This window comes from Rhinopithecus bieti, unplaced genomic scaffold (genome assembly GCF_001698545.2).
Source record: "Rhinopithecus bieti isolate Rb0 unplaced genomic scaffold, ASM169854v2 scaffold_30775, whole genome shotgun sequence".
NCBI lineage: Eukaryota > Metazoa > Chordata > Mammalia > Primates > Cercopithecidae > Rhinopithecus > Rhinopithecus bieti.
In genome coordinates this window covers 439032-459165 of record NW_016813906.1, presented here as the reverse complement: position 1 = coordinate 459165, position 20134 = coordinate 439032, and the positions used below count along the sequence as shown (strand labels likewise).

The 20134-nt window shown below is 38.7% G+C and overlaps 1 protein-coding gene across 1 annotated transcript in view; it reads right to left on the bottom strand.

Moving 5' to 3' along the window:
- USP34 (ubiquitin specific peptidase 34) overlaps window positions 1-20134 on the bottom strand; it is a 221900-nt gene that overhangs the window by 183742 nt on the left and 18024 nt on the right. Inside the window, 3 exon segments of the mRNA XM_017849063.1 lie at window positions 10855-10947; window positions 11032-11113; window positions 19716-19777. Of these exon segments, the coding sequence (XP_017704552.1) occupies window positions 10855-10947; window positions 11032-11113; window positions 19716-19777 (237 nt within the window).

The window sequence follows — 20134 nt, the reverse complement described above, 5'->3', positions numbered from 1 at the left end:
ACAAAAAGCAACAGTAGTAATTAAACAGTATGGTACTGACGTAAGGACACACATGTAGGCCAATGGAGTAGAATGAAGATCCCAAAAATAAACCTTCACATGAAAAAGGTCAACTGACTTTCAATCAAGGTTTCCAGGACCATTTAATGGGGGAAAGGACAGTTTTTTCAACAAATGGTGTTAGGAAAACTGAATATTTACATGTAAAAAGAATAAAGTTTAATCTTTACCTTACACCATATATAACAACTCAAAGCACATCAAATACTTAAACTTAAAATAAAAATCTTTTAAAAAACCCTTAGAAGACAAAGGTAAGGATTGTAATCTTCATGACATTGGATTTTAAAATTATTTCATGGGTATGACACCAAAATAGTCAACAATAACAAAGGTATGTTAGACTTCATCAAAATTAAAACTTTAGTGCATCAAAGGACACTAAAAGAATGAAAATAAACGATAGATCACACAGCAAAAAATAAAGAAGCATCTGACAAAATTCAACATCCATTCATAATATAAACGCTCAAAAGAACAGGCATAGAAGGAACTTACCTCAACATAAGAGAGGCCATATATGAAAAGCCCACAGTTTTGTTTTCAGTTTTTTTGGGGGGGGGGACAGAGTCTCACTCTGTCACGCAGCCTAATGTGCAGTGGTGCGATCTCGGCTCACTGCAACCTCTGCCTCCCAGGTTCAAGCGGTTCTCCTCCCAAGTAGCCTCCCAAGTAGCTGGGACTACAGGCGCCCACCACCACACCCAGCTAATTTTTGTATTTTTAGTAGATATGGGGTTTCACTATGTTGGCCAGGCTGGTCCCGAACTCCTGACCTCGTGATCCACCTGCCTCGGATTCCCAAAATGCTGGGATAACAGGTGTTAGCCAGCATGCCTGACCCGCTTTTCTTTCATATATAAAGCACATAAATAATAGCATAATCAATAGGGAAAAACTGAAAGCTTTTCCTCTAAGATCTGGGACAGGCAAGGACGCCCCAGTATCACCACTCCTATTCAATTTAATACTGAAATTCCAAGAGAGGACTTAAGGAATAAAAGGACTCCACATAGAAAACAGGAAGAAAAATTATCTTTTTACAAATGATCATATATATGCAGAAAAACTTTACGACTCCACAACAATAAAAAACTGTTAGAACTAATAGTGAACACAGTAGAGTTGCTGGATCCAAATTAACATACAAAAATCAGTGGCATTTCTAAGCACAAACAGGCTATCTGAAAAGGCAATTAAGAAAACAGTCCCATTTACCACAGCAACAAAAGCATTTTATAATATTTAGAAATAAACTTAGCCAAATAAGTAAAAGAGTTGTACACTGAAAATTATAAAACACTGAAGGAAATTAAGGAAGACACAGATAAATAAAAAGACATTCCAGCATTCATGCACTGAAAGAAAAATACCATTAAAAGTCCATACTACCCAAAGTGATCTATAGAGTCGACACAATCCCTATCAAAATCTCAATGGCAGTCTTTTGTTTCAAGACAGGGTCTCACTTTGTCAGCCAGGCTGGAGTACAGTGGCACGATCTTGGCTCATTGCAGCCTCAACATCCTGGGCCCAAGCAATCCTCCACCTTGGCCTCCCAAGTAGCTGGGACTACAGGGATGTACCACCATGTCCAACTAGTTTTTAGTATTTTTGGTAGAGACAGGGTTTCAGCATGTTGCCCAGGCTAGACGCGAACTTCTGAGCTCAAGCCATCCACCCTCCTTGGCCTGCCCAAAGTGCTGAGATTAATAGGCGTGCTCTACCACACCCGGCCTCAAAGGCATCCCTTACAAAAATAGAAAAAACAATCCTAAAATTCCTACAGAACCACAAGAGGCCCCAAATAGCAAAAAACAATCTTGAGTAAGAATACAGCTGGAGGTATCACACTTTTTAATTCCAAAATACACTACATGACTACAGTAATCAAAACAATATGAGCCAGGTGCAGTGGCTCACACATGTAATCTCAACATTCTGGGAGGCTGAGGCAGGAGGACTGCTTGAGGCCAGAAGTTTGAGACCTGCCTGGGTAACAGAGCAAGACCCAGTCTCTACAAACAACTTAAAAAAATTAAAAATTAGCTGGGCATGGTGGCATGCTCTTGTAGTCCTAGCTATTTTGAGAAGCTGAGGCAGGAAGATCACCTCAGTGCAGGAAGTTGAGGCTGCAATGAGCTATAACTGAACCACTGCACTCCAACCTGGACAACAGAGCAAGACCCTGTACATTAAAAATATATATTATGGCCGGGCGCGGTGGCTCAAGCCTGCAATCCCAGCACTTTGGGAGGCCGAGACGGGCGGATCACGAGGTCAGGAGATCCAGACCATCCTGGCTAACACGGTGAAACCCCGTCTCTACTAAAAAATACAAAAACTTAGCTGGGCGAGGTGGCAGGCGTCTGTGGTCCCAGCTACTCGGGAGGCTGAGGCAGGAGAATGGCATGAACCCGGGAGGCGGAGCTTGCAGTGAGCTGAGATCTGGCCACTGCACTCCAGCCTGGGTGACAGAGCGAGACTCTGTCTCAAAAAAAAAACAACAAACATATACACATATATATATATATATACATATACACATATATATACACACACATATATATATATACATATACACATATATATACACACATATATATATTATATATGGTACTGACATAAAAACAGACATATGAATCCACAGAACGAATAAAAACCCCAGAAATAAATCCATGCATCTACAATCAACTGATCTTCCAGAAGGATGCCAAGAACATGTGATAGGGAAAGGACAGTCCCTTCAACAGAAGGTGATGGAAAAACCTGATATCCACATACAGAATGACATTGGATCCTTATCTTATACCACATACAAAATGAACTCAAAATGAATTAAAAACTTCAAAGTACATTTAAGACCTGAAATTGTAAAACTACTAGAAGGTGACACAGGTAAAAAGCTTCCTGACAATGGTCTAGGAAATAATTTTTTTGACAGGAACTATTAGCATAGGCAACATAAGCCAAAATATACAATTGAGATTTTATCAAAACTAACAAGCTTCCGCACAGCAAAGGCAACAATCAGAGTGAAAAGGCAACCTACAGAATGGAAGAAAATATTTACAAATCATGTATTTGATTAGGGGTTAATATTCAGAATATTTAAGAAACTCGTACAACTTAATAGCAAAAATAAAAATAAAAAATAAAAAAATAACCCTATGTAGCACAAAGAAAATAGACATTTCTCAAAAGACGACATACAAATAGCCAACAGGTATAAAAGCTGCTCTATATTACTAATCATGAGAGAAACGCAAATCAAAAGCATGAGATATTATCTCACACCTACATTGTAACAGCTATTATCAAAAGGACAAAAGACAAATGTTAGTAAGAACGTGGAAAATGGGAATCCTTACACACTGTTGGTGGGAATGAAAACTGGTACAGTCATTTCTGAAAGCAATATAGACGTTCCTCAAAAAATTAAACAGAACTATCTTATGTTATGATCCACAATCCCACTTTGGATATATATCCAAAGGAAATGCAATCACTATCTCAGAGATATCTTCACTCTCACATTCACTGCAGCATTATTCCCAAGAGCCAAGATATGGAAAAAAACTAAACATCTTTCCACAGATGAAAAAACACAATGTGGTGTACATATACATACACACACAGGGATATTATCCAGCTTTTAAAGAGGAGGAAATCCTTCCATTTTTGACAACATGACTGACCCTAGAAAACACTATGCTAGGTGAAATAAAGCAGACAAAGAAAGATAAATACTGCATAGTCTCACATGATGAATTTAAAGTAGTCAAAGCAGCAGAGAATACAGGACAGAGAAATAAGTTGACATCGGTTAAAGGGTATAAAATTTAAGCTCTCCAAAATGAGTAAATTCTGGAGATCTCACATACAGCAATGTGACTATAGTTAACAATACTTTATTGCATACTTGAAAGAAAATGGTAACTATGTGAGGTAATATATGTGAATTAGCTTGATTGCAGTGATTATTTCAACTATGCACGTTAAAACATCAAGTTGTACACCCTGAATACGTAATTTTTATATTTATATAGTATTTCAATATTTGCCTTTATCTCAATTTAAAAAGAAAAACAGACTTAGAGAAATTATATGCAAATTATATAACTGATTTACAATATTAATATCCAGAATATTTTTTATAAAACTCAAAACCAAACAAAACCCAATAAAAAATGGGCAAAAGACATGAACAGACATTTCTCCAAAGCAAATATGCAAACAGCCAAAGAGCACAGGCAAGCATGTTCAATATAATTAATCATTAGGAAAATGCAAATAAAAAACACAATGAGATACAAATTCACACCTACTAGGATATCTGAATTTTTTTTTCAAAAGAGAAGTAACAAGTATTGGCAAGGATGTGGAGAAACCAGAACCCTCTGGTATCGCTGGTGAGAATGTAAGGTGCAGCTGCTGTGCAAAACAATTTGGTGGCTTCTCAAAAAGTTAAACACAGAATTACCATGTGATCCAGACATCCTACTCCTAGGTATACGGTTCTGTGTGGCTTAAGGATAGGGATACGTTCTGAGAAATGCCCTCTTGTGAACATAAGAGTATACTTACACAAAAGATGGTAAAGTCTACTACACACTTAGGCTACATGCTATAGTTTATTGCTCCTGTACAGCATGTTACTGTACTGAATACTGTAGGCAACTGTAACTCAATGGTAAGTTTTTGTGTATGTAAACACAGAAAAAGTAATTTGTTGCACTATACTAGGACAGCTATCACAATGTCACCAGGCGACAGGAATTATAATAAGCTCCATTATAATCTTATGGGACCATAGTTGTGTATGTATGTGCTCTGTTGACTGAAACACGCTTATACAATGCATGACTGTACATACAAAACAACTGAAAGCAGGAAATTGAACACATAGTTGTAAACCTATGTTCACAGCAGCATTGCTCATAATATCCAAAAGGTGGAAACAACCCAAACATCCACTGATGGATGAATAAAATGCTGTATATACATATAGTGGAATATTAGTCATAAAACGAATGAAGTTGTAATGTATGCTATGACACAGACTGACTTTGGAAACATGTTAGCAAAGTAAGCCACACAGAGGAAGACAAATATTCTGATTCCACTTATATGAGGTACCTAGAATAGGCAAACTCATGGAGACAGAAGACAACAGAATGTAAAACAGCTGAGCGTGGTGGCTCACACCTATAATCCCTGCACTTTGGGAGACCAAGGCAGGTGAATGGCTTGAGCCCAAACACTGGAGACCAGCCTGAGCAATACAACAAGACTCCATCTCTACATAAAATACAAAAATTAGGTAGGCATGCTTTAGTCCCAGCTACTCAGGAGCCTGAGGCTGGAGGGTCACTTGAGCCCAGGAGTTTTGAGGCTGCAGCAGTGAGCTGTAATTGCGCTGCTGCATCCAGCACGAGTGATACAGCAAGACGCTGCCTCCAAAAAACCAAAGTAAAATAGAAGAAACCAGGGGCTGAAAGGAAGGAAATTAAGAGTTGTTGTTTTATAGGTACCAACTTGTTACTGGTGATGAACATGTTTTTGCATACAGACAGTGGTGACAGTTACATAACATTATGAATATTTTTAATCCCACTGACTTGTACACTTATAAATGGTGAAAATGGTAAATTTTATGTTATGCATATTTTACCACAATATAAAATAAAAGGAAAATACAAGAAAAAGAACATATATACTAAAAGCCTTCGACCAAGGCCAGGTGCGATGGCTCATGCCTATTATCCCAGCACTTTGGGAGGTCAAGGCAGGTAGATCACTTGAGGTCAGGAGTTTGAGACCAGCCTGGTTGACATGATGAAACCCTGTCTCTATTAAAAACACAAAAATTGGCCGGGCGCGGTGGCTCGAGCCTGTAATCCCAGCACTTTGGGAGGCCGAGACGGGCAGATCACGAGGTCAGGAGATTGAGACCATCCCGGCTAATATGGTGAAACCCCGTCTCCACTAAAATACAAAAAACTAGCCGGGCGAGGTGCGGGCGCCTGTAGTCCCAGCTACTCGGGAGGCTGAGGCAGGAGAATGGCGTAAACCCAGGAGGCGGAGCTTGCAGTGAGCTGAGATCCGGCCACTGCACTCCAGCCTGGGCGACAGAGCGAGACTTCGTCTCAATAAAAAAAAAAAAAAAAACAAACACACACACAAAAATTACCCGATGTGGTGGTACACATCTGTAATCCCAGTTACTCGGGAGGCTGAGGTACAAGTATTGCTTGAGCTCGGGAGGCTCAAAGAAAATTAAAGTTCCCATCAGACACGAAACTTACAAATTTCTGAAAGACTAAAATGACTGGGAATATCTTTTTATTTATTTATTTGTTTGAGACATAGTCTCACTTTGTTGTCCAGGCTGGGGTACAATGGCGTGATCTTGGCTCACTGCAACCTCTCCCTCCTGGGTTCAAGCAATTCTCCTGCCTCAGTCTCCTGAGTAGCTGGGATTACAGGCATGCGTCTCCATGCCTGGCTAATTTTTGTAGTTTTAGTAGAGATGGGGTTTCATCATGTTGGTCAGGCTGGTCTTGAACTGCTGACATCATGATCTGCCCATGTTGGCCTCCCAAAGTGCTGGGATTATAGGCGTGAGCCACCATGCCCAGCCTGAGAATACCATTTTAAAATGTAATAGGTAAAGAAAGTTGTAGCTCAGAGTAAGCTGTAAGAAAGCTATAGAGGAGGTAGGTGAGACAATCTTCCCAATATAACTGAGAAAGATTCTGGGCTCAGAGTAACAGATATGATGGACAGAAGGAAGAAACATGGAGATGGAGATGGGACTTAAATGAAGTTCTCTATAAAGAATGATTCTTTCTCTCAGCCATCCGTCAGTCAGAAAAACACGAGCAGCCAACATACAGGTAACCCATCCACCAGAGATCTTCCCTGGGGGAGAATACTATATAAAGTAATTGCAAGTAAATATAGATACTGGTACCACTGTACATTCTCTCATTTAGAGTCCTACAACCTGAAATGAAAGCTTGATGAGACAAACGAGAAAAGTACAAGTAGTTACGCCTCCAATACTATTCCCCGAGAAGTTGCCAGACAAGAGTTCCATTTGAGAGACAGCACTATTAGAAAAGTATTGTATGAAACTCCAAAGTATATACAACATATATCTAGTTGTCTTGTAGAAATATGAATGTGGCCAGGTGTGGTGGCTCACACCTACAATCCCTGCACTTTGGGAGCACAAGGTGGGAGAATTGCTTGAGCTCAGGAGTTCAAGACCAGTCTGGGCAACAAGGCGAAGTCTCATCTCTGCAAAAACACAAAAATTAGCCAGGCACGGTGGTGTGCATCTGTAGTCCCAGCTACTCAGGAGGCTGAGGTGGGACAATAATTTCAGCCCAGGAGGCAGAAGCTATGGCAACTCAAGACTGCACCACCGTACTCTAGCCTTGGCAACAGAACAAACAGCAAAGGCATATGAAGAGACCCACAACATAAAAAATCCAGTACAGACAAGATATATGAATATGTAATAGAGGAAGAAATAATCCCTCCTAGTAACAGTTCCTGAAAGGGCAAGAAGGAATAAGATTCAAATTATGAAACGTAATATAGAAACAGCTATTGCAGTGGTCAGACTATAACTCAAGTATAGTTATAACTTCACATGCTAGCAGTATGCAACAATGTCTTACAAGGCAATAATAAGTTTAGAAACGCGTGCGTGTGCGCGCGCACACACACACACACACAATTAGCCAGGTGGTGGCTCGTGTCTGTAGTTTCAGCTACTTGAAAAGTTCACTTGAGCCCAGAAGTTCAAGGCTGCAATGAGCTAATTACACCACTGCGCTCCAGCCTAGGTGAGAGCTGGAGACTCCATCTCAAACAAGCAAACAATGTTAGACACGGGAAGCCAAAGAAAACACATTGAAAACCTACCGCGAAAAAGCTAAGAATTCAGTGAAGGCTCAAGGCACAAATCATTAGTAATGAAAAATATTTTAATTATATATATATATATCTATATCTCCATCACTAAATATAATAAAAGAAATAGCAACATAATGGAAGAAATTAAATATAGTTGAAGAAATCACAATTTATAATAGCAATAAAAAAACAAATTCCTAAGATTAAGCAGAGCACGAAATAAAAATCTATATACAAATAACTTTGAGACTGTGAACAATGCAAAAGAAAAAAGAAAAGGAGTATCATACTTTGGACAGGAAGACAGAACTTCAGTTCTCAAATTAATCATCATTAACACAATGAAAACATTTTACGTCAATGCTAAAATTCACATGAAGAAATAAGTAAGATAGAAAAGTTATGACAATAATGAGGAAGGACTAGTAGTCTCAGGCATTTTAAAATATTACAAAGATACATGTAAAAATAAAGAAAAAAATAGTATAAACTCAACGAACATGTTCTTAAAGGACCAGAAATTAAATATTTTAGGATTATGGGTGACAGGGTCTCTGTTATGATTACTAAACTCTGCTGTTGTGCTGTGGAAGCCACCATGGACAATAAGTAAAAAAAATGGGCACGTCAGGCAGGGCGCAATGGCTCACGCCTGTAATGCCAGTAGTTTGGGAGGCCAAGAGAGAAGGATTATGAGGTTAAGAGATTGAGACCATCCTGGCCAACATGGTGAAACTTTGTCTCTACTAAAAATACAAAAATTAGCTGGGCAGTGGCGTGTGCCTGTAATCCCAGCGACTTGAGAGGCTGAGGCAGGAGAATTCCTTGAACCTGAGAGGTGGACGTTGCAGTGAGCCAAGATCATGTCACAGAACTCCAGCCTAGGTGACACAGCAAGACTCCATCTCAGAAAAAAAAAAAAAGAAGAAGAATGGGCATGTCTGTGTAGCAAAAATTTCCAAAAACAGATAGTTGGCTCACAGACTATAAGTTTACCAATCCCTGGTACAGATCATAATTATACAGACAAATAGGTCAGTCTAGAAAGTTCAAAAAATGACCCAGTCAAGACAAAATTGGTATCTCAAGTCAGAAAGAAGAGTTAGTAAACAAATAGAATTGGAAAAATTGTACAACAAAAAAGGGAGGAAAGTTGGACACATACACAACACTTTAAGCCAACATAAATCCCAGCTGGATCAAAGATGAAGATATATAATTGCAGTAGAAAATGTACAGGAAGAAACTAAAGGAGAATTCTCTTATAATGTTGTCAATGGAGAAGGCATTTCAGACCAAGATACAAAATCCACAGACCATTAAAAACTACAACCACAAATATGAAACTGAACAGTAAAAACCACCTTAAGCAAAGCAAAAGGCATCAAACCAGGATACAGTCATAAGTTGTAATCACAAACAAAAGATCAATTTCAGTGACACACAAAGAGCTCCTACAAATTAAAAAATAAGAAAAACAATTGATAAATGGCAAAAAAATATGAACAATTCCAGAAAAAGCAACAAAATGGCTCTTAAACACAAGATTTGCAAACTCACTCATAATATAAGAAACACAAATTTAAAATACCAATGATACCACTTCTCACCCATCAGGTTGGCAAAGATCATGAAATTTAATGTGCTGATGAAATTAAGGGGAAAGTGAAACTGCAATACCAGTATCTACCACAAGTAAACCACACGTATACTTTAACCTAGTAATTCTAATTCTACTTGTAAGTAGGAATTTATCATAGCTACACAAAAGTTTTACACAAGGATGAAATAAACACGTTAGAAGTTACTTATTACAGCATTGTTTGTAACAGAAAAGACTCGGGGGGGCCAGGAGTGGTGGCTCATGCCTGTAATCCCAGCACATTGGGAGGCCAAGGCAGGTGGATCATGAGGTCAGGAGCCTGAGACCAGCCTGACCAACATGGTGAAACCCCATGTCCACTAAAAATATAAAAATTAGCTGGGCATGGTGGCACATACCTGTAGTTTCCCAGCTACTCAGGCGGCTGAAGCAGGAGAATCACTTGAACCGGGGAGGCGGAGGTTGCAGTAAGCCAATATTGCACCATGGCACTCTAGCCTGGGCGACAAAGCAAGACTCCGTCTCAAAAAAAAAAAAAAAAAAAAAAAAAAAAAAAAAAAAAAGGCTGGGGGAAAAAATACTGCCCATAAATGGGAACTGGTTAAATTAATTATGGTGCATACATTTAATTAAACACTACACAGTCTTACAAGAAGATGAAAAGCACTTCATATATTGATGAGTAATCTCCAGAACAAAAAGAAAAAAAAAGCCAAAGCCAAGTCTGGTTGGGATGTTACATTTGTGAAAAAGAAAGAGAAGAAAATGTATACAGTTCGCTATTTATAAAAAAAAAAAAAAAAAAAACTCTGATATACCTGAGAGGATAAGAACTACATGCCTGAGAGACGGGGCAAAAAGGAAAAACATGGAATATATCTTTTATATTTACTTTTGGAATTTTGAATCATGTGGACATATGCCTATTTTAAAAAATAAAAAAACAGTACAACAGACAAGAAACATACCAATACAATAATTCAGGATAGAAGGGTAGACTGTATAAATGAGAGTAACAGGAAAATGTCTCTTTATTAAACCAGGTTGGTTTCATGAAGAAGCTCCAACTGACTGACTCTGATTTCCTTCCATTCTACCAGTAACATAGTAAGACATGGACTCGGAAGCCAGACTTCAGTCCCAGCTTGTCCATGTCTTGGTCTCCTTAGCTATAAAACAGGATAATAGAATTTACCTCATAGAGAAGTACTTACAACATATGATAAGCAAAGCACTCAATAAACGTGAGCTGTTAATATTACCTGTGCTGCAGCCCAAATGCAGTCAATATGTTGAGTACTCAGTCGCCCTTCTGCTGCCAAAAAATTCAAAATCACTTGGCATTGTTTGATAATCTGGAAAAGAAAAACCTAGTATCAATTTTTAAAAATATTCTTCTCTATCAACAGAACAGAGAAGTCATGTAATTATCCACAAACCTCAATGTGTAAATTTGGTCCAAATATATGCTCCACCACATTGTTGCTAATAAGCCAGTCTGCAAGTTCTTTTGCAATGGACCTAAAGTAATAAAAAATAGTACATTAAAAAAATATTGTCATCTTTAATCATGTCTAAAAGGTAGACTCAATTGTAAACCTAAATTTGTTCCCATAGGAATTATAAAGAATTAGATACAATCAGTTTTACAGAATACTACAAAGCATAACTAGAATGAAATATGATGCTGAATTTATAAATTCAAATTCCCTGAGTTTATAAACAAGCAACAAATAACTGAAACAGTAACAAGTAGCACCGAATACACAGGTGTAACACTGAATTAGTGATGTATTATCCTACTCGAGGTCTTTGCCTTCCCACTTTTTAATTTCCATAGTATGTATTGAAGCACTCAGGAAAGGTTTCCCAGTATGCCCTTTATAATGAGATAATATCAGGAAAGCAGACTACCAAAAGGATGAACAACGAAAGAATTACCCCCAAGCCAAACTGTAAGTCTCCTTGCTTATACTATTGAAGATTTTTACTAATAGATGAAAAATAAAGTAACAGTCATGTACTGCATAACAATGATTTGGTCAATGACAGACCAAAGGATGGACCAAATATACAATGGTGGTCCCATAAGATTAAAACTGACGTGAACAATTCCTATTACCTAACGTCACTGTGGCCACCATGTCATGGAGCAATGCATTACTCACACGTTTGTGGTGATGCTGATGTAAACAAATCTACTGCACTGCCAGTAATACAAAAGTATAGCATGTACATACAGTATATAAAACTTAATAAATGACTGTTGCTAGTTTATGTATTTACTATACTTTTTATCTTTAAAGGATACTCTTTCTAGTTTTTAAAAAAAGAAAGGCATTGTCAGCACGGGAGATGACAGCTCCATGTGTATTATTAAAAGTAAAAAAAAAAAAAAAAAAAAAGAAAGAAAAAGGGTTTTTTTTTTCTTCTTAGGATATAAAGAATAAGGATATAAAGAAAACACTTCTGTATAGCCATATAGCGTGTTTGTATTTTAAATATTATAAGAATTTACCTCATAGAATTTACCTCATAGAGAAGTACTTACAACATATGATAAGCAAAGAGTCAAAATGTTAAAAAAATTTTAAGTTTATAAAATTAAATAAAAAGAGTAAGCTAAGGTTAATTTAATAGTGAAGAAAAAAAGCTTTCAAATAATTTGTGTAGCCTAAGTGTACAGTGCTTACAAAGTCTATAGTAATGTAAAGTCACATCCTAGGCCTTCACATCTGCTCAGCACTCACTCACCAACTCACCCAGAGCAACTTCCAGTCCTGCAAACTCCATTCTTGGTAAGCGTCCTATACAGGCAATACCCTATTTTACTTTTTTTGCAGATTTTTTTACATTTTTTTTTCTACAGTTAGATATGTTTAGATACACAAATACTTACAAAGTGTTACAAATGCCCACAGAATTAAGGACAGTAACATGCTGTACAGGCTTGAAGCCTAGGAGCAACAGGTTATACCACCTAGGTTTGTATAACTTTGCACAATGAAATCACCTCATGATGCATTTCTCAGAAAGTATCCCTGTCATTAAGTACCATATGACTACATTATAAAATGGGTGGAAGAAAATAAGCTTCAAAATAAATTGTACAATAAAAGGTCCCCAATTTTTTCAGCTATATTATATACAGATAAACTAGAAGGATTAAGTAATTTACTTTCTTATTGCATACCCAACAAAGAATTTACATTCTATAACAGAATTTTATGCTAACAATTTTTATTTATTAAAAAAAAACACTAGGAATTAGACACACAGGCCTCAAAGGGTAAAACATTAAAATAAAACTAGGTATTTTTTACCTATTTCTGAGTAGCACTACTGAAGTTATGATCCATAAGATTCAACTCTCTGATTTACATCATAGTTCAAGAAACAAAATTAATTTAAAAAAAAAAAAATCCCACTATTAAGTAAGTCTATTAAAGAACATTAAAAGGAGACCCAGGCTGGTGCTGTGGTTCACGCCTGTAATCCTAGCACTTTGGGAGACTGAGGTCGGGGCGGGGGCGGACTACTTGAGCCTAGGAGTTCCAGGCCAGGCTGGGCAACATAATAAAAGCCTGTTTCTACAAAAACTAAAATAAAATCAGCCAGGCATGGTGGCTCATGCCTGTGGTCTCAGCTACTAAGGAGTTGAGGTGGGAGGATCATTTGAGCCCAGGTCAGAGCTACAGTAAGGCGTAATCATGCTGCTGCACTCCAGCTTGAGCAAGACACTGTCTCAAAAATTTAAAGGGGAGACAAGGGACTTTCATAATAACGATGCAACTATAAAATTGGACAGTATCATTAACCACTATTCGGCGGTCTGAAAACATACATGCAATGGGGGTCAAAGAAAGTGGGAAGAGGTGCCAGAAAAAATATCTGAATACCTCAAACTTCCCAAAGTTGATGAAACACATTCATCTACACATCCAAGCAAGAAGTAGAACAAACTCCAGGAGGATAAACACAAAGAAATCCACATCTATACATACTGTAGTCAAATGATTCAAAGCAGTGAGAGAAAAACAACTAAGCATATACAAAGGAACCAGAATAAGATTAATAGCTAACTTCTTATCCCAAACAGTAATGGAGCTACACAGGAGCAATCTTTTTTATCTTATTTTATTAGAGTTAAATCAGTATGTCAAGAAATTAAATGCATATTTAACCCATAAAACCACTAAGAAAATTGAGGTATTTTTTAAATCAATGGAATTAAAATGGCACACTAGAATCTACGTATACACTATAAAAACAGACAGTAAAGGAGAAACAGAGAAACAAGATATGAGATACACAGAAAACCAACAGCAAAATGACAGATGTAAAGCTATACAAAATTATTAGGGAATTAAGAACTGTCATCAAGGCAGAGATTATACGACTAGATTTTTTTTTTTTAAAGATCCAACCATATGTTACCCCTAAGACACACTTTAGGTTCAAAACAAGCAGACTGAAAATAAAAGAATGGAAAAAGATAAGCCATGCCAAAAATAAGCTTAAGAAAGGTTCAGGGGTTACACCAATATCAAATAAAATAGATTAAGCCAAAAAATGTCTGAAAGAGACAAAGAAGGACATTTAAAATGAAAAAAAGGATCAAGTTATCAGGAATACATACGGACCTAACAAAAGATTTCCTGAAATACACGAAGCAAAAACTGATGACAGAATTAAAAGGAGAAATAGACAATTCAGCAATACAGCTAATTCTTGTTACTCGCATTAGTTATATTCTACAGAGTCACTGCAAACACTGAATTACCTAATACTGAACCCTTGGTCCTACAGAAAATATGTACATAATATAGGTATCATACACAGATTTTTAATCTGAAAAACCTCTCATACTGGTTGATTCTATTTTCTCTATTTTACAAAAGAGAAAACAGCGTGGCCGGCTCACACCTGTAATCCCAGCACTTTGGGAGGCCAAGGCAGGTGGACTGCTCGAGGTCAGGAGCTTAAGACCAGCCTGACCAACGCGGTGAAACCCTGTCTCTAACCAAAAATACAAAAATTAGCCGGGTGTGGTGGCAGGTGCCTGTAATCCCAGTTACTCAGGAGACTGAGGCAGCACAATAGCTGGAAGTCAGGAGGCAGAGGTTGCAGTGAGCTGAGATCGTGCCGTTGCACTCCAGCCTGGGCAACAAACAGAGCAAGACTCCATCTCAGGAAAAAAAAAAAGAGAGAGAGAGAAAATGAGGTTCAGAAGCATTTAGATGCCTTGCCTGAGGCCATCTCCTATGCCTAAACAAGTGCTAGGGATGGGATTCAAACCCCATCCAAGTGGCGCCAGGACTTCTTACACTCCACCACACTGCCCCTCAGTACCTCCATCTCCATATTCCATATTTGTGAAGAAAGAAAAATATTTTTTCTACTCTTCCATGGTTTCTATATTTGTGAATTCATCCATTTGCTGCAATTTATTTGTAGCTCCAAAATCAGTATTTGTGGCATTTTCATAGGCACTCACAGACATGCACATAGCAGTGAAAGATTAGAATTTTCCAATATGCACATTCCTAGCTAAAGTCAAACAAGGTGGCACTCTGTCATCTTGCTTCAGAGCTCATACAGAGACGACTAAATCTGCAAACACTCAGGATCACATGTATTTGGAGACTTCAATTTTTTTTTTTTTTTTTTTTTTGGACAGACTCTTGCTCTGTTGCCCGGGCCAGAGTACAGTGGTGTGACCTCAGCTCACTTCAACCTCCACCTCTCAGGTTCAAGTGATTCTCCTGCCTCAGCCTCCCAAGTAGCTACACTACAGGCGCGCACCACCACACCACCAGGCCCAGCTAATTTTTGTATTTTTAGTAGAGACGGGGTTTCGCCATGTTGCCCAGGCTGGTCTTGAACTCCCGACTTCAGGTGATCCACCAGCCTCGGCCTCCCAAAGTGCTGGGATTACAGGCATGAGCCACTGCACTCGATCTCCTACTTTCAATAATAGAGAGAATGAGGCAGAAAATGCAACAAGAATATAGGAGACAAACAATGCTACAAACCAATTTGACCTAATAGACATCTATAGAACACCCCATACGACAACAGCAGAATGTACAGTCTTCTTAAGCACACACAGAACAGTCTGTAGTACAGACCACATTAAGCCATAAAACAAAACCAAGAATCCAATTAAAAACTGGGCAATGTTGTGAACGAAGAAACATTATGGCAAATAACCACATAAAAAGATGTTCTATGTCAACAATTAGGGAAATGCAAATTAAAACCATGATGAAATGCTACTTTATATCCCCAAATGGCAATAATAAATCTAGATAATAATAACTTCTGGCAAGAATGGGGAGAAACTGGAAACCTCCTACAACGCTAGTGGGCATGTAAAATAATGCAGGTATACTGGAAAACAGTTCGACAGCTCCTATAAAAGTTAAAACTAAACTAATTATACAAGCAACAATTCTAATCCTAAGTATCTACTACAAAAAATGAAAACATACGATCAACAAAAGGACTTTACATAAATGTTTATAATGGCATTATTTACACTAATTAAAAAGTAGAAACAGGCGGGGCGTGGTGGCTCACACCTGCAATCCCAGTACTTTGGGAGGCCAAGGCGGGCGGATCACGAGGTCAGGAGATCGAGTCCATCCTGGCTAACACCGTGAAACCCTGTCTCTACTAAAACTACAAAAAATTAGCCAGGTGTGGTGGGGGGCGCCTGTAGTCCCGGCTATTTGGGACGCTGAGGCAGAAGAATGGCGNTACAAAAAATGAAAACATACGATCAACAAAAGGACTTTACATAAATGTTTATAATGGCATTATTTACACTAATTAAAAAGTAGAAACAGGCGGGGCGTGGTGGCTCACACCTGCAATCCCAGTACTTTGGGAGGCCAAGGCGGGCGGATCACGAGGTCAGGAGATCGAGTCCATCCTGGCTAACACCGTGAAACCCTGTCTCTACTAAAACTACAAAAAATTAGCCAGGTGTGGTGGGGGGCGCCTGTAGTCCCGGCTATTTGGGACGCTGAGGCAGAAGAATGGCGTAAACGCAGCAGGTGGAGCTTGCAGTGAGCTGAGATCCGGCCACTGCACTCCAGCCTGGGTGACAGAGCGAGACTCTGTCTCAAAAAAAAAAAAAAAAATGTAGCCGGGCACGGTGGCTCACGCCTGCAATCCCAGCACTTTGGGAGGCCGAGGTGGGCGGATTACAAGGTCAGGAGATCGAGACCATCCTGGCTAACACAGTGAAACCCCGTCTCTACTAAAATACAAAAAAAAAAATTAGCCGGACGTGGTGGCGGGCGCCTGTAGTCCCAGCTACTCTGGAGGCTGAGGCGGGAGATTGGCGTGAACCCGGGAGGCGGAGCTTGCAGTGAGCCGAGATCGCGCCACTGCACTCCAGACTGGGGGGGTCAGAGCAAGACTCCCGTCTCAAAAAAAAAAAAAAAAAAGATGTAGAAACAAACCAAATATCCATCAACTGGCAACTGATCAAGTGTGGTATATCTATACAGTGTAATACTATTAAGCAATAAAAAGGAATAAAGTACAGAGACAAACTACAATCTCAATGAACCTCAAACAAACAAGAATATACTAAGTGAAAAGAAGCCAGATGAAAAAGACCACTATCATTTGATTCTTTTTAAATGTAATATCCCAAGATGGGCAAATCTACAGAGATAGAAAGTAGATTAGTGAGGCTGGAAATAATAGGTACTGGCTACAAACGGGCAAAAGACATCTCTTTTAAGTGATGGAAATGTTCTAGAATTGGACTGTGGTGACAGCTGCACAACTCTAAAAATTTACTATTATAAAATTCACTGACTTGTATATATAAAACAAGTGAATTTTATATGTATATGTTAATAAAACTGCTTAAAAACACCCAGTTCACAGCCGCCACAGTATTTATCACATACTTTTTACTCCAATTTTCTCACACTGTATACACACTCTCCCTTCCCATTTTGAACTCTTTACCACCAGTCCTCAATACTTTTACTCTCCTCTCTATTCTCTTAACCATGTCTTTAGGATGTATATTCCTTGCATTTGTTACTGGAATTCCTTCTTATTCCCCTATTCACTGTTTTCACACAACACCTAGCCTGAATGTGTTATTACTGCAGTGAACATTCCAAATTTTTAATCCTTTTCACAGGGGATGAGAGGAGTATGAGTATCACATTAGCAATTATATAAGGTTCTCTTTAAGCGGTCTTGCAGAGGTAGAGGGGTGAGGGGACACAGAGGATGAAAAGGAAAATCCAGAGCTATAGGTTTCTTTTGTTTGTTTTGGTTTTTTTCTGAGACAGAATCTCGCTGTCACCCAGGTTGAAGTGAAAATGGCACTATCTCGGCTCACTGAAATCTCTCTCTCCGGGTTTAAATGATTCTCGTGCCTCAGCTATCCAAATAGCTGGAATCACAGGCATGCGCCACCACACCTAATTTTTGTATTTATAGTAGAGATGGAATTTCGCCATGTTAGCCAGGCTGGTCTTGAAACTCCTGGCCTCAAGTGATCTGCCCACCTCGGCCTCCCAAAGTGCTGGGATACAGGTGTGAGCCACTGTGCCTGGCGCAGAGCCGTAGCTTTATAAATATATTGGATATGGTCTACATAATGTCTTGACAGTGTGAAATAACACTTCTAATATGTATAAAGCAATGAAAAATTCTAGGCAACACATTTTAAGGGGACTACTGACAAAGAATATTGCCAGAGGTGAATGACTCATATAGTGATAAATTCAAAAACCATACCATATAAAGAACAACTGGGAGAATAAGAACTCTTTAGTCTAAAGGGAAGAAAGAGTCAAGAGACACAGTCTCTGGTTTCCAAATTCAAGACCTAGGTTCAACTGAGATTAGCGCCTTAGAGCAGTAGTAAGATCAAGTTACACTAAAGAATGACTCACACGTATAATTACAAATTTTCTAACAAGGCAATACAACTCTGTTCCGGAAGATATTCTACCCTACTGTTTAGATTTTAAAAACTGATTTCTCTACTAGATGAACAATTAAATGGAACATATATATTTCTCAGAACCCAAGAAGTCTAAGCTATAAAAACTACTTTTTTAACTCCCAATGTGATGTTATTGGAAATGGGGCCTTTGGGAGATAATTAGGTCATGAGGGTGGAGCCTTCATGAATGAGATTAGTGGCCTAATAAAAGGGACCAGAGACCTCTCTGCTTCTTTCCACCATGCAAAAATAAAAAAAGAAAATGGCAGTCTACAGTCCAGAAGAAGGCCCCCACCAGAACTTGATGATGCTGGCAACAACCTGATCTTGGACTTCCAGCCTCCAGAACTATGAGAAATTTCTGTTGTTAACCAGAATTTGACGATGCTGGCAACAACTTGATCTTGGACTTCCAGCCTCCAGAACTATGGGAAATAAATTTCTGTTGTTTATAAGTCATCCAATCTATGGTACTTTGTTGCAGCAGCCTGGACTAAGACAGTGTACTTTCTGAAAACTATCAGTACCATATTCTTCAAGATTAAATTCTCTAGTATAAACAGTATGCTTTCATACCATGATAAATAGTACTATATGTTGGTATATGCTTTTAAAAGAGAGAAATGTGGCCAGACGCAGTGGCTCACACCTGTAATCCCAACACTTTGGGAGGCTGAGGCAAGTGGATGACTTGAGTCTACAAGACCAGACTGAGCACTTTGGGAGGCTGAGGCAAGTGGATGGCTTGAGTCTGCAAGACCAGACTGAGCAACATGGCAAAACTGACTCTACAAAAATCAGCCAGGCATGCTGGCATGTGCCTGTAGTCCCAGCTACCCGGGAGGCTAAGGTGGGAGGATCGCCTGACCCTGGGAAATTGAGGCTGTAGTAAGCCATGGTCCCACCACTGTACTCCACCCTGGGCAACAGAGCAAGACCCTGTCTCAAAAAAAAGAGAGAGAGGGAGTTATGTTACAGTCAGCATAATGTTCTGAAAGCTTGATGAAGACTGTACAAGTTGTCACGGGGCAAAGAATTTCTAGTAAAAATTTTAAATATAAAATTAGAATTTACCATATAAACAACCATACATTAAAATGGTATACTTATATATAAATTAATGCTCCTACTTACGTTTCTGTGTCCGATACTAATGATTCATTATTGCACACATCATTGAAGGTATGGAGTTGATTCTATGATTAAAGACAAGAAATTAAGGGTTTTTATTTCCAAAATTATTCTTGCACATATCAGCAAGTACTAAGAAACATGGTAAACTGATTGACATATGTAGATCACAATAACTAGATTAACATTACAAAATCAAAGACATAATCAGAGACATATGCTTCTCAATTAGTAAAAATACTTCTGTTATATTAAAATACTAAATAAGGGCCAGGTGCAGGGGCTCACACCTGCAATCCCAGCACTTTAGGAGGCCGAGGCAGGTGGACCACCTGAGGTCAGGAGTTCGGAGACCAGCCTTGCCAACACAGTAAATCTCCATTTCTATTAAAAATACAAAATTAGCTGGGTATGGTGGCACG